Source organism: Euwallacea similis, chromosome 7 (genome assembly GCF_039881205.1).
Source record: "Euwallacea similis isolate ESF13 chromosome 7, ESF131.1, whole genome shotgun sequence".
NCBI classification, from domain to species: domain Eukaryota; kingdom Metazoa; phylum Arthropoda; class Insecta; order Coleoptera; family Curculionidae; genus Euwallacea; species Euwallacea similis.
Window position 1 is genome coordinate 1605412 of NC_089615.1, and position 13200 is coordinate 1618611.

The following is a 13200-nucleotide window of genomic DNA, read 5'->3' on the forward strand; positions in this document are numbered from 1 at the left end:
TGAACGGTATAAACATCTCAAAGGGAGGAATGTTTCACGTGAACGTAAAAAAAACATAATACCCAATTTGGAAGCATGAACTTGAAAATTCATATTTCATAGTGGAGTGCTCCAGGAAGTTCTCAATAATCTTCATGAATGGAGGAGCGAAGATCCTCTAAAAATGTATTAAAAAGACGGCGGGAGAGCACATTCCATTTCTGTAGGGGATGAAATAACAGAGCTAAAGTAAACGGTTTGTGAATATGTAAATCGTCTGAATCGCTGAAAAAACTGTCATTCCTCATGACGTCGCTTTAGTCAACGCGAGGTCGGAAAGTGACATTGCAACAACTACGCTTAGCGACTTTCGGTTAACGTTTTATTCCTTGCGTCCGTTCACTGTCCAGTTTTTTTTTTAATCTTCTTTTGCAGGAAATGTCTTCGTTATAGCTGCAATTGTCCTTGAAAGAAACCTACAAAACGTGGCCAACTACTTAATAGTCTCCTTAGCGATGGCCGACTTAATGGTGGCTTGTCTGGTGATGCCTTTAGGAGCAGTTTATGTGGTGAGTAATTAATCGAAACCTCATTATCGAGTGTGAACATTATTATGCTCAGTAATCCACAGGTGTCGTGCGAATGTAGGTTACGTGTGCTCCAAATTTACGTTTTTGCTAGGGTCTATTAATTTACCCGGGTAACTAATTTATTACCACGCTCCCATAACTGGACGCAAAACTAATTTTGAATTTTTAATGGCGTTCTGGTTTCCCACCCAGGGTCCGATAACTAGATTACCCAATCCAGTTTTCGTGCGGTTGGAGGGTCTGTTTTATTGGACCCCCGACTGTAGTCCATTAGAAACAACAATACTTGCGCTTGGAAACCGCTAAGCGGAATTTAATATCCAGGCTTGAATCCGAAAATTGAATCCTTCTGGATTATGAGAGAGTCAAATTTCTCAGTATGATTGAGGTCTCCATTTTTAGTAATTTAATTCGTATTAAATTTTATGTCAGTCATTGTACTCCCGGTTTTTTCCCTTCATTAAAAACTCTCACTGAATGAATTCGTTCCCGAGCCAATATTTATTTGTTTAGCCGGGTTTAAATCAACAATTAATATTAATTAAATGTCGGTTGTTGCCTTTAATTATCCTTTTCAGAGAACCGAGCTGTCGCGTTGCCTTCAGGCAATTTAATGACTATTAGTTGTTGAAATTGTAATGTTTAATTAAGTACAAAGAGTGCTCTAATGAACTCCTATTTAGCCGTAAATTAATTGCTGGTGTTAGCGAAAGTTGAAACTTTCGTCCTTTTATTCCGTTGCTTAGGGGTGTATTTCATTCCCGTTTTTTCTATAGGGTTTTGCGTTTCGTGTTCCTTTAATTGGGTAACTGAGTATTTCGTATATGCCGTTGGCACAGGAGTGGAATGCAATTAAAACGCTACAGGGCTCTGATTACTATCTAACCCTTGCCAGGTATGATTTACTATCGGGTAAGCCATTAAGCCCATTATATTTCAGGACTATTACCTCTGCAATTATTCTTTGCACCAAATTTGTCTCAATTAGCTTTTAATCCTTGAACTCCATAGTGCGCCCTTAACCTCACCACGAGACCTAATTAGGTCTTACTATGGTTTAGAATAATCCGTCCTGTTAAGGCGTCACATTCTTGATGCTATAAAGTTTCCAATGAAAAAAGTGAAAACTTCGGGTTCGGTGAAACTGCCAAAAAATTAGCCATCTACCGCAACTCAGCTGTCCCCGCAGTCATTAGCAGGCATTGTGAGAGTTTAATTAGAACTTAAACGAACTGTAGTGTACCGGGAACTCAAAAGATGTATCTCTTGGGACTTAAATTTGCGTAAACTGAGTCTTCTTTTTCAAACTTTTATCATTAAGCTTAAGGAGTAAAGTAGGTTCTCTTAGAATAAAGATCGCGCCGTTGAGATGATGGTCTTTCATTAGGAAGCTGTTTGATTTAACGGGCGATTAATAAAGGTTCAAGATTAATTTAGAATTATATTCACTCCTCCATTCTACGAAAATTGTTGCACGATGATATTAAACAGCAACACTCAACGAATTGTAGATTATATCCCGAGAATTTCGAGTTTCATCAGATGAAATTGATTGATTTTAGATTTTTTCATTGATTGTGATTTGATTGGTTTTTGAATGAATGTGGCAAATTGGCTGTCGAAAATACTGGCGACATTGCTTGGGACTAGAATTATCAGTCTTCGCTTCGTCTTTGACGTCAAATTACTCGAGGGAGTAGAATTGGCTCTTTCCTCCCCGGTTGTGCAAATCACTATTTCTGACTATTCTACATCCTAAGAAATTAAAGTTTTTTAGCATCCCTTGAGCGATCGAAGTGCAGCCATTTTAAGCAGTTTATTTCTCTTATTTTGGCGACACGGATGTCGCAAATACTGTCAGCACTGCCAAGTTGTAAGATCAGTTTCCTCGCACTATAAAGCAAGAAATGGCAAAATCAAATTCCCCAGGACATAAAAAGATCCATTTAATAAGTGGAAAGCGCACATAATAATTTTCTCTTTATGCCCTGTTTCTCCCACTTCCCACTTATAAGTATTTAAATCTTCCACACAATTAAATTTTGTAATAAGTGTTTTTATGTTTTTAATTGCGTTTTCTGTTTATAACTTTCCCTCCAGCATTTTTCACTCTATGAACTTAATATTCTTAGACTGGGTCTCGCTGATCCATGGCTTAAGGTTGTTTTTGCTAAATTCTACAATATTCTTGCTGTGTGTGTACCACTGGTTTCTCCCTAGATTTAAGGAAATCAGGAGCGGGCAATCTGGCCTTCGTGGCAATACCTGTGGCACAGGCCCTATTCCTTTTTTTATGAGCTGTGCCGTAACTCTAAACTTCCCCCTCTGAAAGGCCATTAATTTTTTCTCGAAAGGTCCCTCTCGTCTTACAGGCTCAATATGCTTTCCCATGATTGATTTACTAATCTGAAGGCAAAATTTTGGAAGCCCATGACTTTCGGTCTTTATTGATAGTTTTTCGCATGAATGCTAGAAGGGCTTATGTCGTTGCTAGTGCTGCCGAGGTCAGGGGGTCTTTTCTCATATTTTTCATTACAACCACCTTTCTTAAGGATATTAAATTGTGAAATTGGGTAGAAGACGCAGTTAAGTAAGTCACGTCCACGATCCAGGATACTTGAAAGAGGCCGCAGAGAAGCCTGGAAAAGCTTTCTAGAATAATTTTTCCCTTTTTTAATTAATTTTCTGAAATTAGCAATTTTAAATATATTCCTTAGAGAGCAGCCGGCAGATTAAGCGAAAGCTTTAGACAATCATACTGATCTAAGATAATCTATTTAAAATATATCGATGAAAAAAGATTGTTGTTCTAAATAATGACTTAATTTAAAAACGTTGACTCCAAACTTCGTTCCATTAATCTTTTGATTAAACATCGTCCCTGCCTAGGTCTTTCTTCAAACAATATTTCATCGAGCCTTGAATGCGAAATCACTCTGATAATTTTCTACGGCATTATTATTTACGCCCTGCAGACTTTAATGGATATTTTCATTGAACTTACCCCCGGCATTACCATAATCCTGTGCATGCGAGAAATTGATTTGTCCACTTAATTATTCACTTGTCAAAGCTACGTGCGGTAAGTGGTGGTTATTTACGGAATGCAATTTGTTCCCAAACTACAAGTAATTGCATTAATTCACCTAAGTCTACGTTAACTTCGGTGATAAGCTTGGCTTAGACTTGAAAAAATTCATTTCCCGCTGAGCACATTTTCCTGATGGGGAGTAGAGGCTTTTGGGGCGAAATTCGAAATTTAAATGAGAAAATTGTGTGGCATAATGGAAGAACGGTAATGAAATTATTTCAACTTCACGGTTTCATTTAGTGTCTCATTTAAAGGGAATAAATGATTGCTTGAACTTAAGAGGGGAAGAATTTTTTTTTATTATGAAGAACTTGATTGCAAATGACATGTTTTTCTGCAATTATGCTTCATTGTGATTCATCAATATTTTCTGGCTTTGCTGTAAAGCCTTTATTTCCCGTGGAACCCCACAGGAAATAATGAAATGGGGTGCAAGAAACGTCTCATTTTGCTTAGGCGTGGCATCTTCGCTTGCTTTATGAGGAGTTTAATACGTTTTTATCTCCAATTTACATGTTATTGCGTTAGTAGTGTCAGCCAAGGAAAAATATGTTGTAATTTTAACTTAGTTAGTCATAAAATTCTATGTACACCCAAGAAATTTCTTATCATTAATAAATTACTGAATTTATTCTCTTTGCTTAATTATTTTATAATAGTACTCTAGTAATGTAACCCATGAATATAACAAAAACAATTACACATTTACTAAAATCCCGGTTCGAAACAGAATTAAAAATAAAGAAATTCTACCCCACAAAAATATATTATATTTTATTATATGTACAGGGTCATTCATGGTGAGTGTTCTATTAAAAGTTTACGGGGTTGTAATATAGCTAGAGATCTGAAATTTTGGATACCAATGTAATGGAGTTTGATCTATTCAATTAAAATGTTGGTATCATTGCGATGTTGCCAGATGTATGTGTAACTGATCACAACTTTGTTATTTTAAATGGCACAGCCAGTATGTTATTAGATTTTCGAATTGCCTAGAAGATTTAAACCCCAGTTTATGCATCATATGCCATAGCTATGATGAACCGTTTTCAAAATAAACATTTTTTTTGGCTGATTTGGCAACAAATAGCTCTAAATTGAAAAGCACACATCTTTTTAACTATCATAGCTAGAACGCTGAAATTTGAGCTACAGACTCTTATTAGTTATCTTTATTTTGTAGCATTATAAATTTTTTGTATTTACATACAGGGCGTGGAAAAATTAATGCGATATCGGAACGATATAAATGTGAGTGTTAAATCATAATCTTAAATAGAATACCCTATATTTTTGGATGGCATATGAAAGATCAATAAATTATCTATCGAAAATTATTATACATCGACACAATTATTTTCAGTCGTTTTTGAGATATTTGTAAAAATTAGAATCTTTGAGAGTAAAAGGTATCACTCATTAGTTGATTTCATTAGGAGAAGGCTATGGGTTAACAACGTAAAAAAATAACAACGTGTTCAGTTACACATACATCTGGCAACATCGCAATGATACCTACATTTGAATTGAATAGGTCAAACTCCATTACATTGGTATCCAAAATTTCAGATCTCTAGCTATATTACAACCCCGTAAACTTTTAATAGGACACTCACCGTGAATGACCTTGTATATACACATTTCATATATACAATATTTATGTCTGTGTCTAGTTTATACTCAAATAACTCATATTTTGCCGATCTCCCTTTCGTATGAAATACTGTTTGAAGGCGCCTTAGCATTGATAATACTAAATTTTCGATTACTAGTGGTGATATTTCTGTCGAAGAAATTTACAATGCGTGTTTCAACGATTCTTTCTTGGTAATATGGTTTTTCCTAATTCTTGTTTCCAACTTATTCCATAGATGTTCGATAGGATTTAAGCCAGGCGAGTGAGGAGGCTAATGGAGTTGTTTGGGAAAAATCCATTCTTGAACAATCTCAGCTGTATGCTTGAGATCGTGGTCTTGCTGTATAATCCAACGATCGCTAAGCTGTAGTCCTCTAACTGATGGTATCAAATTTATTTGCATTTTTTTCAAATAATCTTATTGTGGATTCAATAAATACCAATTTTCCTACCCCAGCCGTTGAAATTGAATCCCAAACTATAACATCGCGTCCTCTATGATTAATCGTAGATTAATCGTAGATTAACCGTAGATACTAATACTACTAATTTTAAGATTCGAGCTTTTGGTTAACTTTTCTTCATACTTATTCCTTTTCATCACATTAAAAAATATTGGACGCGTTTTCGTCAGTAAAGAGAACCGCTTTCCAGAAGTCAAAATCCATGTTTACATGTTCCCGAGCAAATTCAAAGCTTTTCTGATTATTTCTCGTAGATATTAAGTTTCTTTCTTAGCATTCTTCCATTATAGCTATATGATCGTCATGTTCTTCTCGCCGTTTCCCAATGTTTTGCTTTCCCGGTAGTATCTTCAATTCGTATTGTAAGTTTTGAAACACTTGTTGTGGGATCTAAACTGGCTTTTCTGAAAAGCACTCGAACATCTCTCCTTTAATTTCCTTGGCTGCCTCGAGCTCGCTTTATTAAGTACATTACCTCGATTTTCATTGTTTCTAATTATTGTTTGGACAGTGCTGCGAAGCAAACTGAGGGTCGTTGCTATTTCATTGTAATATTTTTTTTCTATTATTTAATTTAACAACAAAATTTCGAATGGCGAAGAGAATCTCTGTTCACACCATAATATTGAATATGCACTTTCAAGACAATGTGAACACAAACAAGTTCAGGACTTGTGTAAACTAAATAAATAGTCTCTGCAGTAGAAACTTTTCAATCAGCCTAAGTTTCTGATCCAATAGTTAGTTTCAGTATAGAGTTTCTGCAGTTTTCCTCAACGAAAAATCCAATTAAAAGACAATAGGAGATAATCTCCATCATTTGGTTAAATTCCTATTATTACTAGTAAGATTTTTTCGGAAGCCATGAAAACACCCGGAAGTCAGTACTTATAGCCTGCATAATTTCCAATTTCCAATCGTTTCCAGCTTATTTATACCCAAAATTATACTAACTTCGGAGTTGTAGATAAGCCACCCGAGTCCTTATTCGCTTGGACATTTCGATTTGAAGCCAGAAATATGAGATTTTACGATAATGTCTATAGCCGAGCGCCAGCTATTCTCAACCTTTTCGAATGCGCTCCTCAATTTTCCATTATTCTTCCATCCCCAACACCTTTTTGAAATCCTATTAAAATGTATTCCTGTGAGAGGATCGAGAGTTTGGGATACACAGTCTGAAGTATCTTTATTTAGCAACTCGTTTCAAATCGCCTAGGTGCGTAATAAAGCTAATCCGTATCTCAGAATCTAAAAAGGATAACGTAATTTTGTTTACGTTCGATTATCGAGGCCCATAGACTTCAAATTCTTTGTTTCATTATATGTATTTTCATGTGTTGGATAAGCCCTTTCAACGTATTCACGCCTCGGTTAAAGAGGGTTTGTTCCCTCACGAAGTGTTCCACGTGGGTTGAGGACTAACCGTATTCATAGAAAAAACATACTTCCTACATCATGAGTTAGGCAAAGAGCCCATAGGGTGTGCGAAAATTATTGTACAATAGTGTTTCATTGCAAAAAATATGGCACAAAGCCCATGTCAGCATAGACCCTCAAACACGTCCTTCATCAGGAGTAGAATGTTACTATCTGACTTTTTTTGAATTAATTCCATTCCTGCAGTTTTTAACGTAGAAAACGAGAAAAAATAGTGTTTTATATCTGAAAGTATTTACTCGAAAATAGGTAATTTAAATATAGCAAACTTTACTCAAGTAAAGGTTATTTCCAGAAGTAGACTGAGATACAAATTATCCTCAAAGATTGTCGAAGCTGGGGGAAAGATTTAAAACAATTAAGCTTTCACACCCTGTATATCGAGAACCGTTAACCCTCGTGTGAGGCAAATGTAACTAAACTATAATATTCTTTTTGATAAAATGAATGAGCGAAGATTAGCCAATTATCTGCCGCTTTGTACATACATATATGCCTTCGTCGTTTTCATACCCAAATTTTGACGTCATTCTACAGAGAATGGTCAAGTCTAGTACCTAGTCTAAATTAAAATAAGAATTATCTTGTCAGAATAGAGGGTGACCATTTAACAGCCCCTCAGGCTGCTATATGTATATTTGTAATTTTCTTAAAAATCAATTATGGGAATGTATTTTATATGTATGATGCTAAGAAGGCGAATTTTAAAATTAGTGACAACTCTACAGGGTGTCCCAAAAAAGCAGGGAGCCATAAAGTATAATTTTTTAAGATGCAACCTCCTATATATTTTTCAGGTGATAGAATCCTCTCTTGAACCTGTTTATAGATTTTTTTTACCCTGGGATGCAGTAACTCAAAGATATGACTTTTTAAAGGAAAGTTTAAACAATTACAATGCCTCATAAAAAAATTTATATCATAGTTAACTGAAGTCGGATTTTGATAATTTTAGGATTCTCATGTAAGATCGCCTTAGCAGGCATGAATACTTGTTTAATCAAAAATACATACAGGGTATTCATAATAACAACTTTAATTTTTACCTTTTCAACTTCAATTTTTTTAAATTTTTCCTAAATATGATGTATTTTTCTATAACGTAGAACGAAAAAAAATCAATATTCTTCATTTTGGTATGAAATAATCCCATATTTATCTTAAATTTTAATGGAATTATTAATTATTTCAGGAGTAATTTGCATTCATGGCTAAGTGCTTGAATATTTAGCATGCGTTGCCATGGTTTCAATATTGTTTGTTTTAAGTTTCGATAGCTCATTTCGAGTTCTTTATGCGTTCGAAACATGTTTATTTTAAAACCGGCCATCAAAATAAAGTATACTTAACAATAACTTTTTAGTATGACTTACGTAATTGGTTCATGCGATGAAAATTGTTTGTCAGCATCTCGGGTTTACACGACGCATGATTTCCTTATTAGAGAACATTTTGATGTAAACAGTCTAGAAAGTCTCGAAGAGCGTTTGGAACGAGCAAGAAATGTTAATTGTGAAAAAAAAAATGAAAAAACAGGGTCTTAAGAGAAGAAAATGAACTGAACATCACTTTATTAGTAGTAGAAAACTCGAGCGTCAGCAAAAGAGAAATTACTCAGGAACTTCAAATAAGAAAATCATCAGTTGCAAAATGTTTAAAGGTCAACAAGTTCCATCCATAATATCGAAACCATGGCAACGCATGCTAAACACTCAGGCACTTAGCCATGAATGCAAATTACTCCTGAAATAATTAATAATTTCATTAATATTTAAGATAAATATGGCATTATTTTATACCAAAATGATGAAAATTCATTTTTCTTTCGTCCTACATCATGAAAAGTACACCACCTTATTTGAAAAGAGAAAAAAAATTGAGGATGAAAAGGTAAAAATTAAACTTGTTATTGTGAATACCCTCTATGTATTTTTAGCTAAATAAGTATTCATGCCTGCTAAGGTGATCTTACATGAAAAACCGTCATAAAACTATCAACATCTAACTTAAGCTAACTGTGATATTAATTTGTTCATGGGGCACTGCAAATGTCTAAAATTTCCTTCAAAAAGTCATAGCTTAGAATCACTGCATCCCAGGGTAAAAAAAGTTTAAGAACTAACACACAAGGAAGGATTCTATCAGACAAAAAAAATTCAAGAGGTTCCATTAAAAAAATTATACTTTATGACGCCCCGATTTTTTGGGACACCTTGTAGGGTTGTCGCTGATTTATAAATTCAGCTTTCTTAGCCTCATACGTATCTTTATAAGTGATTTTTTTATGAAATTGTAAATAAACTCATCCAAGTCAGAGAGGCTGTTAAATAAACACCCTGTATATTGGTACGTGCGTCTTACTCTTAGGTTGTGTAATCCCAAAATTACTAAAATTCGCGAATTCTCGAAATTCCATTTCATAGAATATAATTAAGTCTCTAATGCAGTGCTTGTTAAGGCGGTCGGAAATGTTCTGAAAAGTTCCAAAACGAACAAAGAATACTCCTAGGAAAAATGTCTGTCGGTGTCGCTTCTTAAATTTTAAGTTTACTCACAATTTGGTTTAGCTATTGGGGCCTTATCTAATGTTGAAAAAGGGTGTTTTTGCTATACCCAACGAGTTGGGCACAAAATAGATGGGGCATGGAGTCTGAATGACGCTGAACATAACTCGCAGGAAACTTTCCGAACACACTCGCGTGAATGTCGCGTTCCCCTATGCTTCGTTAGCAGTATTTCACGCTCCGGCGTTATGAGTTACTTCCTTTGGATGTTGTTTTAATAACTATAAATTATACGTCAGTTAGAGTTGCAACTGATATCAAAGGCAATTAAAAGTACAAAATATTCTTATCGGAAAAGCCCCATTCAACAAAGCATTCTCGAGAAAACATGTTAAATCTGAAATATAGTAACTTAGTTTAAAAGAGGAACGGGCTCGTTCCGATTAGATTTCGAATTGTTTTATCGTTTTACATTTACATTGATGTAATTTTTTCCTTGCTCCTCTATCTATGTGAAAAACGGGCAAGGAAAAAATTCAAATAAATTTCAGAGAGAATATTCATTAACACATTGGAGGACCGTTCTGATTATTGCATATTAAATTAATGGACGGTGCTGTTTGGAATTTCAACAACCATACAACTTTTCTCCGATGCGATAATTAACGCCGAATTTAACCCAAGCGGAAAATATAAAAGCTTTTCTCCGCCAATTAGAGCTTAGAGCATTTAAACTTTATTTTTCCAAACTTTTCACCGGGAGTTAAGTTTTCGTTAACAAGTCGGCGGTTAGTTTCTTTTACTTTTTCCGTTTGTCGGCTGTAAGCGGGGTGATGTTGAATTTTATTTGCGAAATAGCGGTTCAAAAGAAAAGGAACAAAACCAGAAAGTTCCGGCGACAAATAAACTATTACAATTCCTTTGCAGGCACTCCGGCTTAATGTTTTCGAACTGGGTAAAATACCGCTGGAGCAAAATGTTTTCTAATAAGGCGAAACGAGAAATTATTCGCCTGTGTTAAATCAAATAAATTAAATCAATCATGCCGGGATTTTGATTCCGGTTCTAGGTTTCCTGAAAAGAATTAAGCGATTGGAAGTATCGCTAGACGCAGCCGAGTTCAATGATGACCATGTGCCACACATCACATGGAGAAAGTTTTCTTGTGAAGTTGTACATCATTTTACTCTCTGGATGTTGCAGAGGCAATTATTTTCTTGCCCCATCTCTAATGCGGAAGCTGCATGAAATAGTAGTTATTTGTGAAGGAAGGATACGGATGCAAGGTTTTCTGAGACGAATGAGTTAATGGTCAAGCAAGTGCGCTTCTGCGAGCGGGTATATAAATTGACCAGTCGAATAAAACCTCATTACGACTATAAATATAAAATTTTGCTGTTATGAAATCACGGAATTCTGTGAAAGCAACATTTATGCATTCCAAACATTTTAAAGGGAACTGCGTGTCAGTCTGCCTCAATGATCTGGCAAAACTGAATGTAGCATTGTTTTTCTCAGTTTTATTCGCTCTTTTTAGATTCGAAAATATGATTCTAACTTAAAAGTTGTTTTCCAAACTTAAAAGTTGATTTTGTTTGGGGATTTATGCTATTCAGATTTGAAATTTTCACAGTTTTGTTAGGATGATTAATGAAAAAATCAGCATAAAACGTATTTTTTTGCCTATTCAGAATTTCCTTGATTTCATTTTTATATGTACTTTTAAAGTCAATTTCAATGTTGGATCAATTTCGACATTTTCATTCCGCCTCCTCCTATCACCTAGTTCAATCTGCTAATGTGACAAGGCAAAGAAGAAAAGCCTTCACATTTCGTTATCCAACTGCGGACATTTTTATGCAAATCCGAGATTATTTGTGCCGATTTGAGCTGAAAGTCACGGTCGGCATTATTCCGATCTAGGTTGACGATAAATGTTGTGCAGGCAGGAAATTATTGATTTCTCTTCTGAACTTTAAGGGTAAACGAGAGAAATTTTATCTTAACGGGTCGCCTATGACTTATAGTGATTACCGGCGTTTTATGAAAGTAGTTGACAAGCAACTACCCCAAATTTATAAAACCTATCCCATCAAATGCTCCTGTTTTAAAAGTCCATTTCCTTAATGACGTTTAGCCTTCCTCCGTCAGCTCGATACCTAATATCCTCGAGGTGTTGAATTAAACAGCGAGGCCAGCATTCGTCGGCCTTATCGCCCATACTTCCCGTATAATTCAGAGAAGGATTCCTGCAACAATATTTTTTCCACATTGGCCTTTGAGGAAAAACAACAATTTCCTACGTAAAATGTAGTAAATAACAACAAGTCAACGTCAATCAACAAACTAATACTTTCGCAGATATTAGTCCTCGTCTTCTTCTTTCTCCTCTTTTTCTCCCTCTTCCCCCTCTTCTTCTCCCTGCTCCCCCTCTTCTTCGTTCTCCTCCCCCTCTACTTCGTTCTCCTCCCCTCTTCTTCTTCCTCCTTCCCCTCTTCTTCTTCCTCCTCCCTCTCTTCTTCTTCTTCTTCCTTTTCTTGTTCATCGTCCTCTCTTTCTGCTTCACCTCCTTCCCATTCTGACTCAGCTTCTTCAGGGAACGGATTAAACTTGGGCGAATGATAGATATTCCACTGTTATTCCTAATTTCCTGTCGAATCTGTTACTCCCCATATTCCCCGGCTCCACTGGATACTTCTGTATTGAAGTCAGTCCTCTGGACGAGGTTTATTGTTACGTATATTATGACGTGAGAGGACGACGGTTCCATCTAGTTTCATTTTTAACGAAATAATCGTTACGTTCATTTATTACCAAGTAACCAGCGACTATGAGAAATTTCTAGGATTAAAAAAGAACACAATACTATAGTTTTAGTAAGAATTGTCAATATGTTCAGTTTTCCATAACATTCAAATGTTATTATAGACGTAAAATGGTCGCATCACCAGTTATAAAATGTGCTGAGAAACTATATTTTGCTTCCCCAAAGGAAGGATTTTTCAGAGAGGAAGGAACACATAAGAATATGTTATGTGCTCAGCATTTCTAATAATATACTATTTTCATATAAACGATTCCAAGCATGTGGCGGTTCATAAATATCAGTCTGTAACAAAGCCCCATGGAAACGCCAGTGTTTTTCATTATTGTTGGGTAGAGAAGCAGGACGATTTCTCATGAATACGCGCATCGGGATTCGTTTCCTGGAGTCTACAAGTGGAAACTGTTGAATTTTCATTCCCCAACAAGTAGAAAAACGATGCAACGGTCATATGTCAGGGAAATCGTCCTACTGTCTATAATATTTTACCTGTTCTGGATACTTATCCAGAAAACTTCATACCTTGATTTTGTTTCACTAGATAAGCAATAATTGGATAATGGGTCCAGAATTGTGCGATATGTGGACTTCCATAGACGTTCTGTGTTGTACAGCATCCATTTTACATTTAGTAGCAATAGCGCTAGACAGGTAAGGCAGAGACACCTT

At 35.6% G+C, this 13200-nt stretch overlaps 1 protein-coding gene across 2 annotated transcripts in view; it reads left to right on the plus strand.

Annotated features, from left to right (window-relative positions):
• The window catches only part of LOC136409859 (5-hydroxytryptamine receptor-like), a 182549-nt gene that overhangs the window by 155432 nt on the left and 13917 nt on the right, over positions 1-13200 (plus strand). For both annotated transcript variants that reach the window (XM_066391673.1, XM_066391674.1), the window contains exons 6-7: positions 415-548; positions 13073-13182. In XM_066391673.1, coding sequence (XP_066247770.1) covers positions 415-548; positions 13073-13182 — 244 coding nt within the window. The remainder of the gene's footprint in view (positions 1-414; positions 549-13072; positions 13183-13200) is intronic.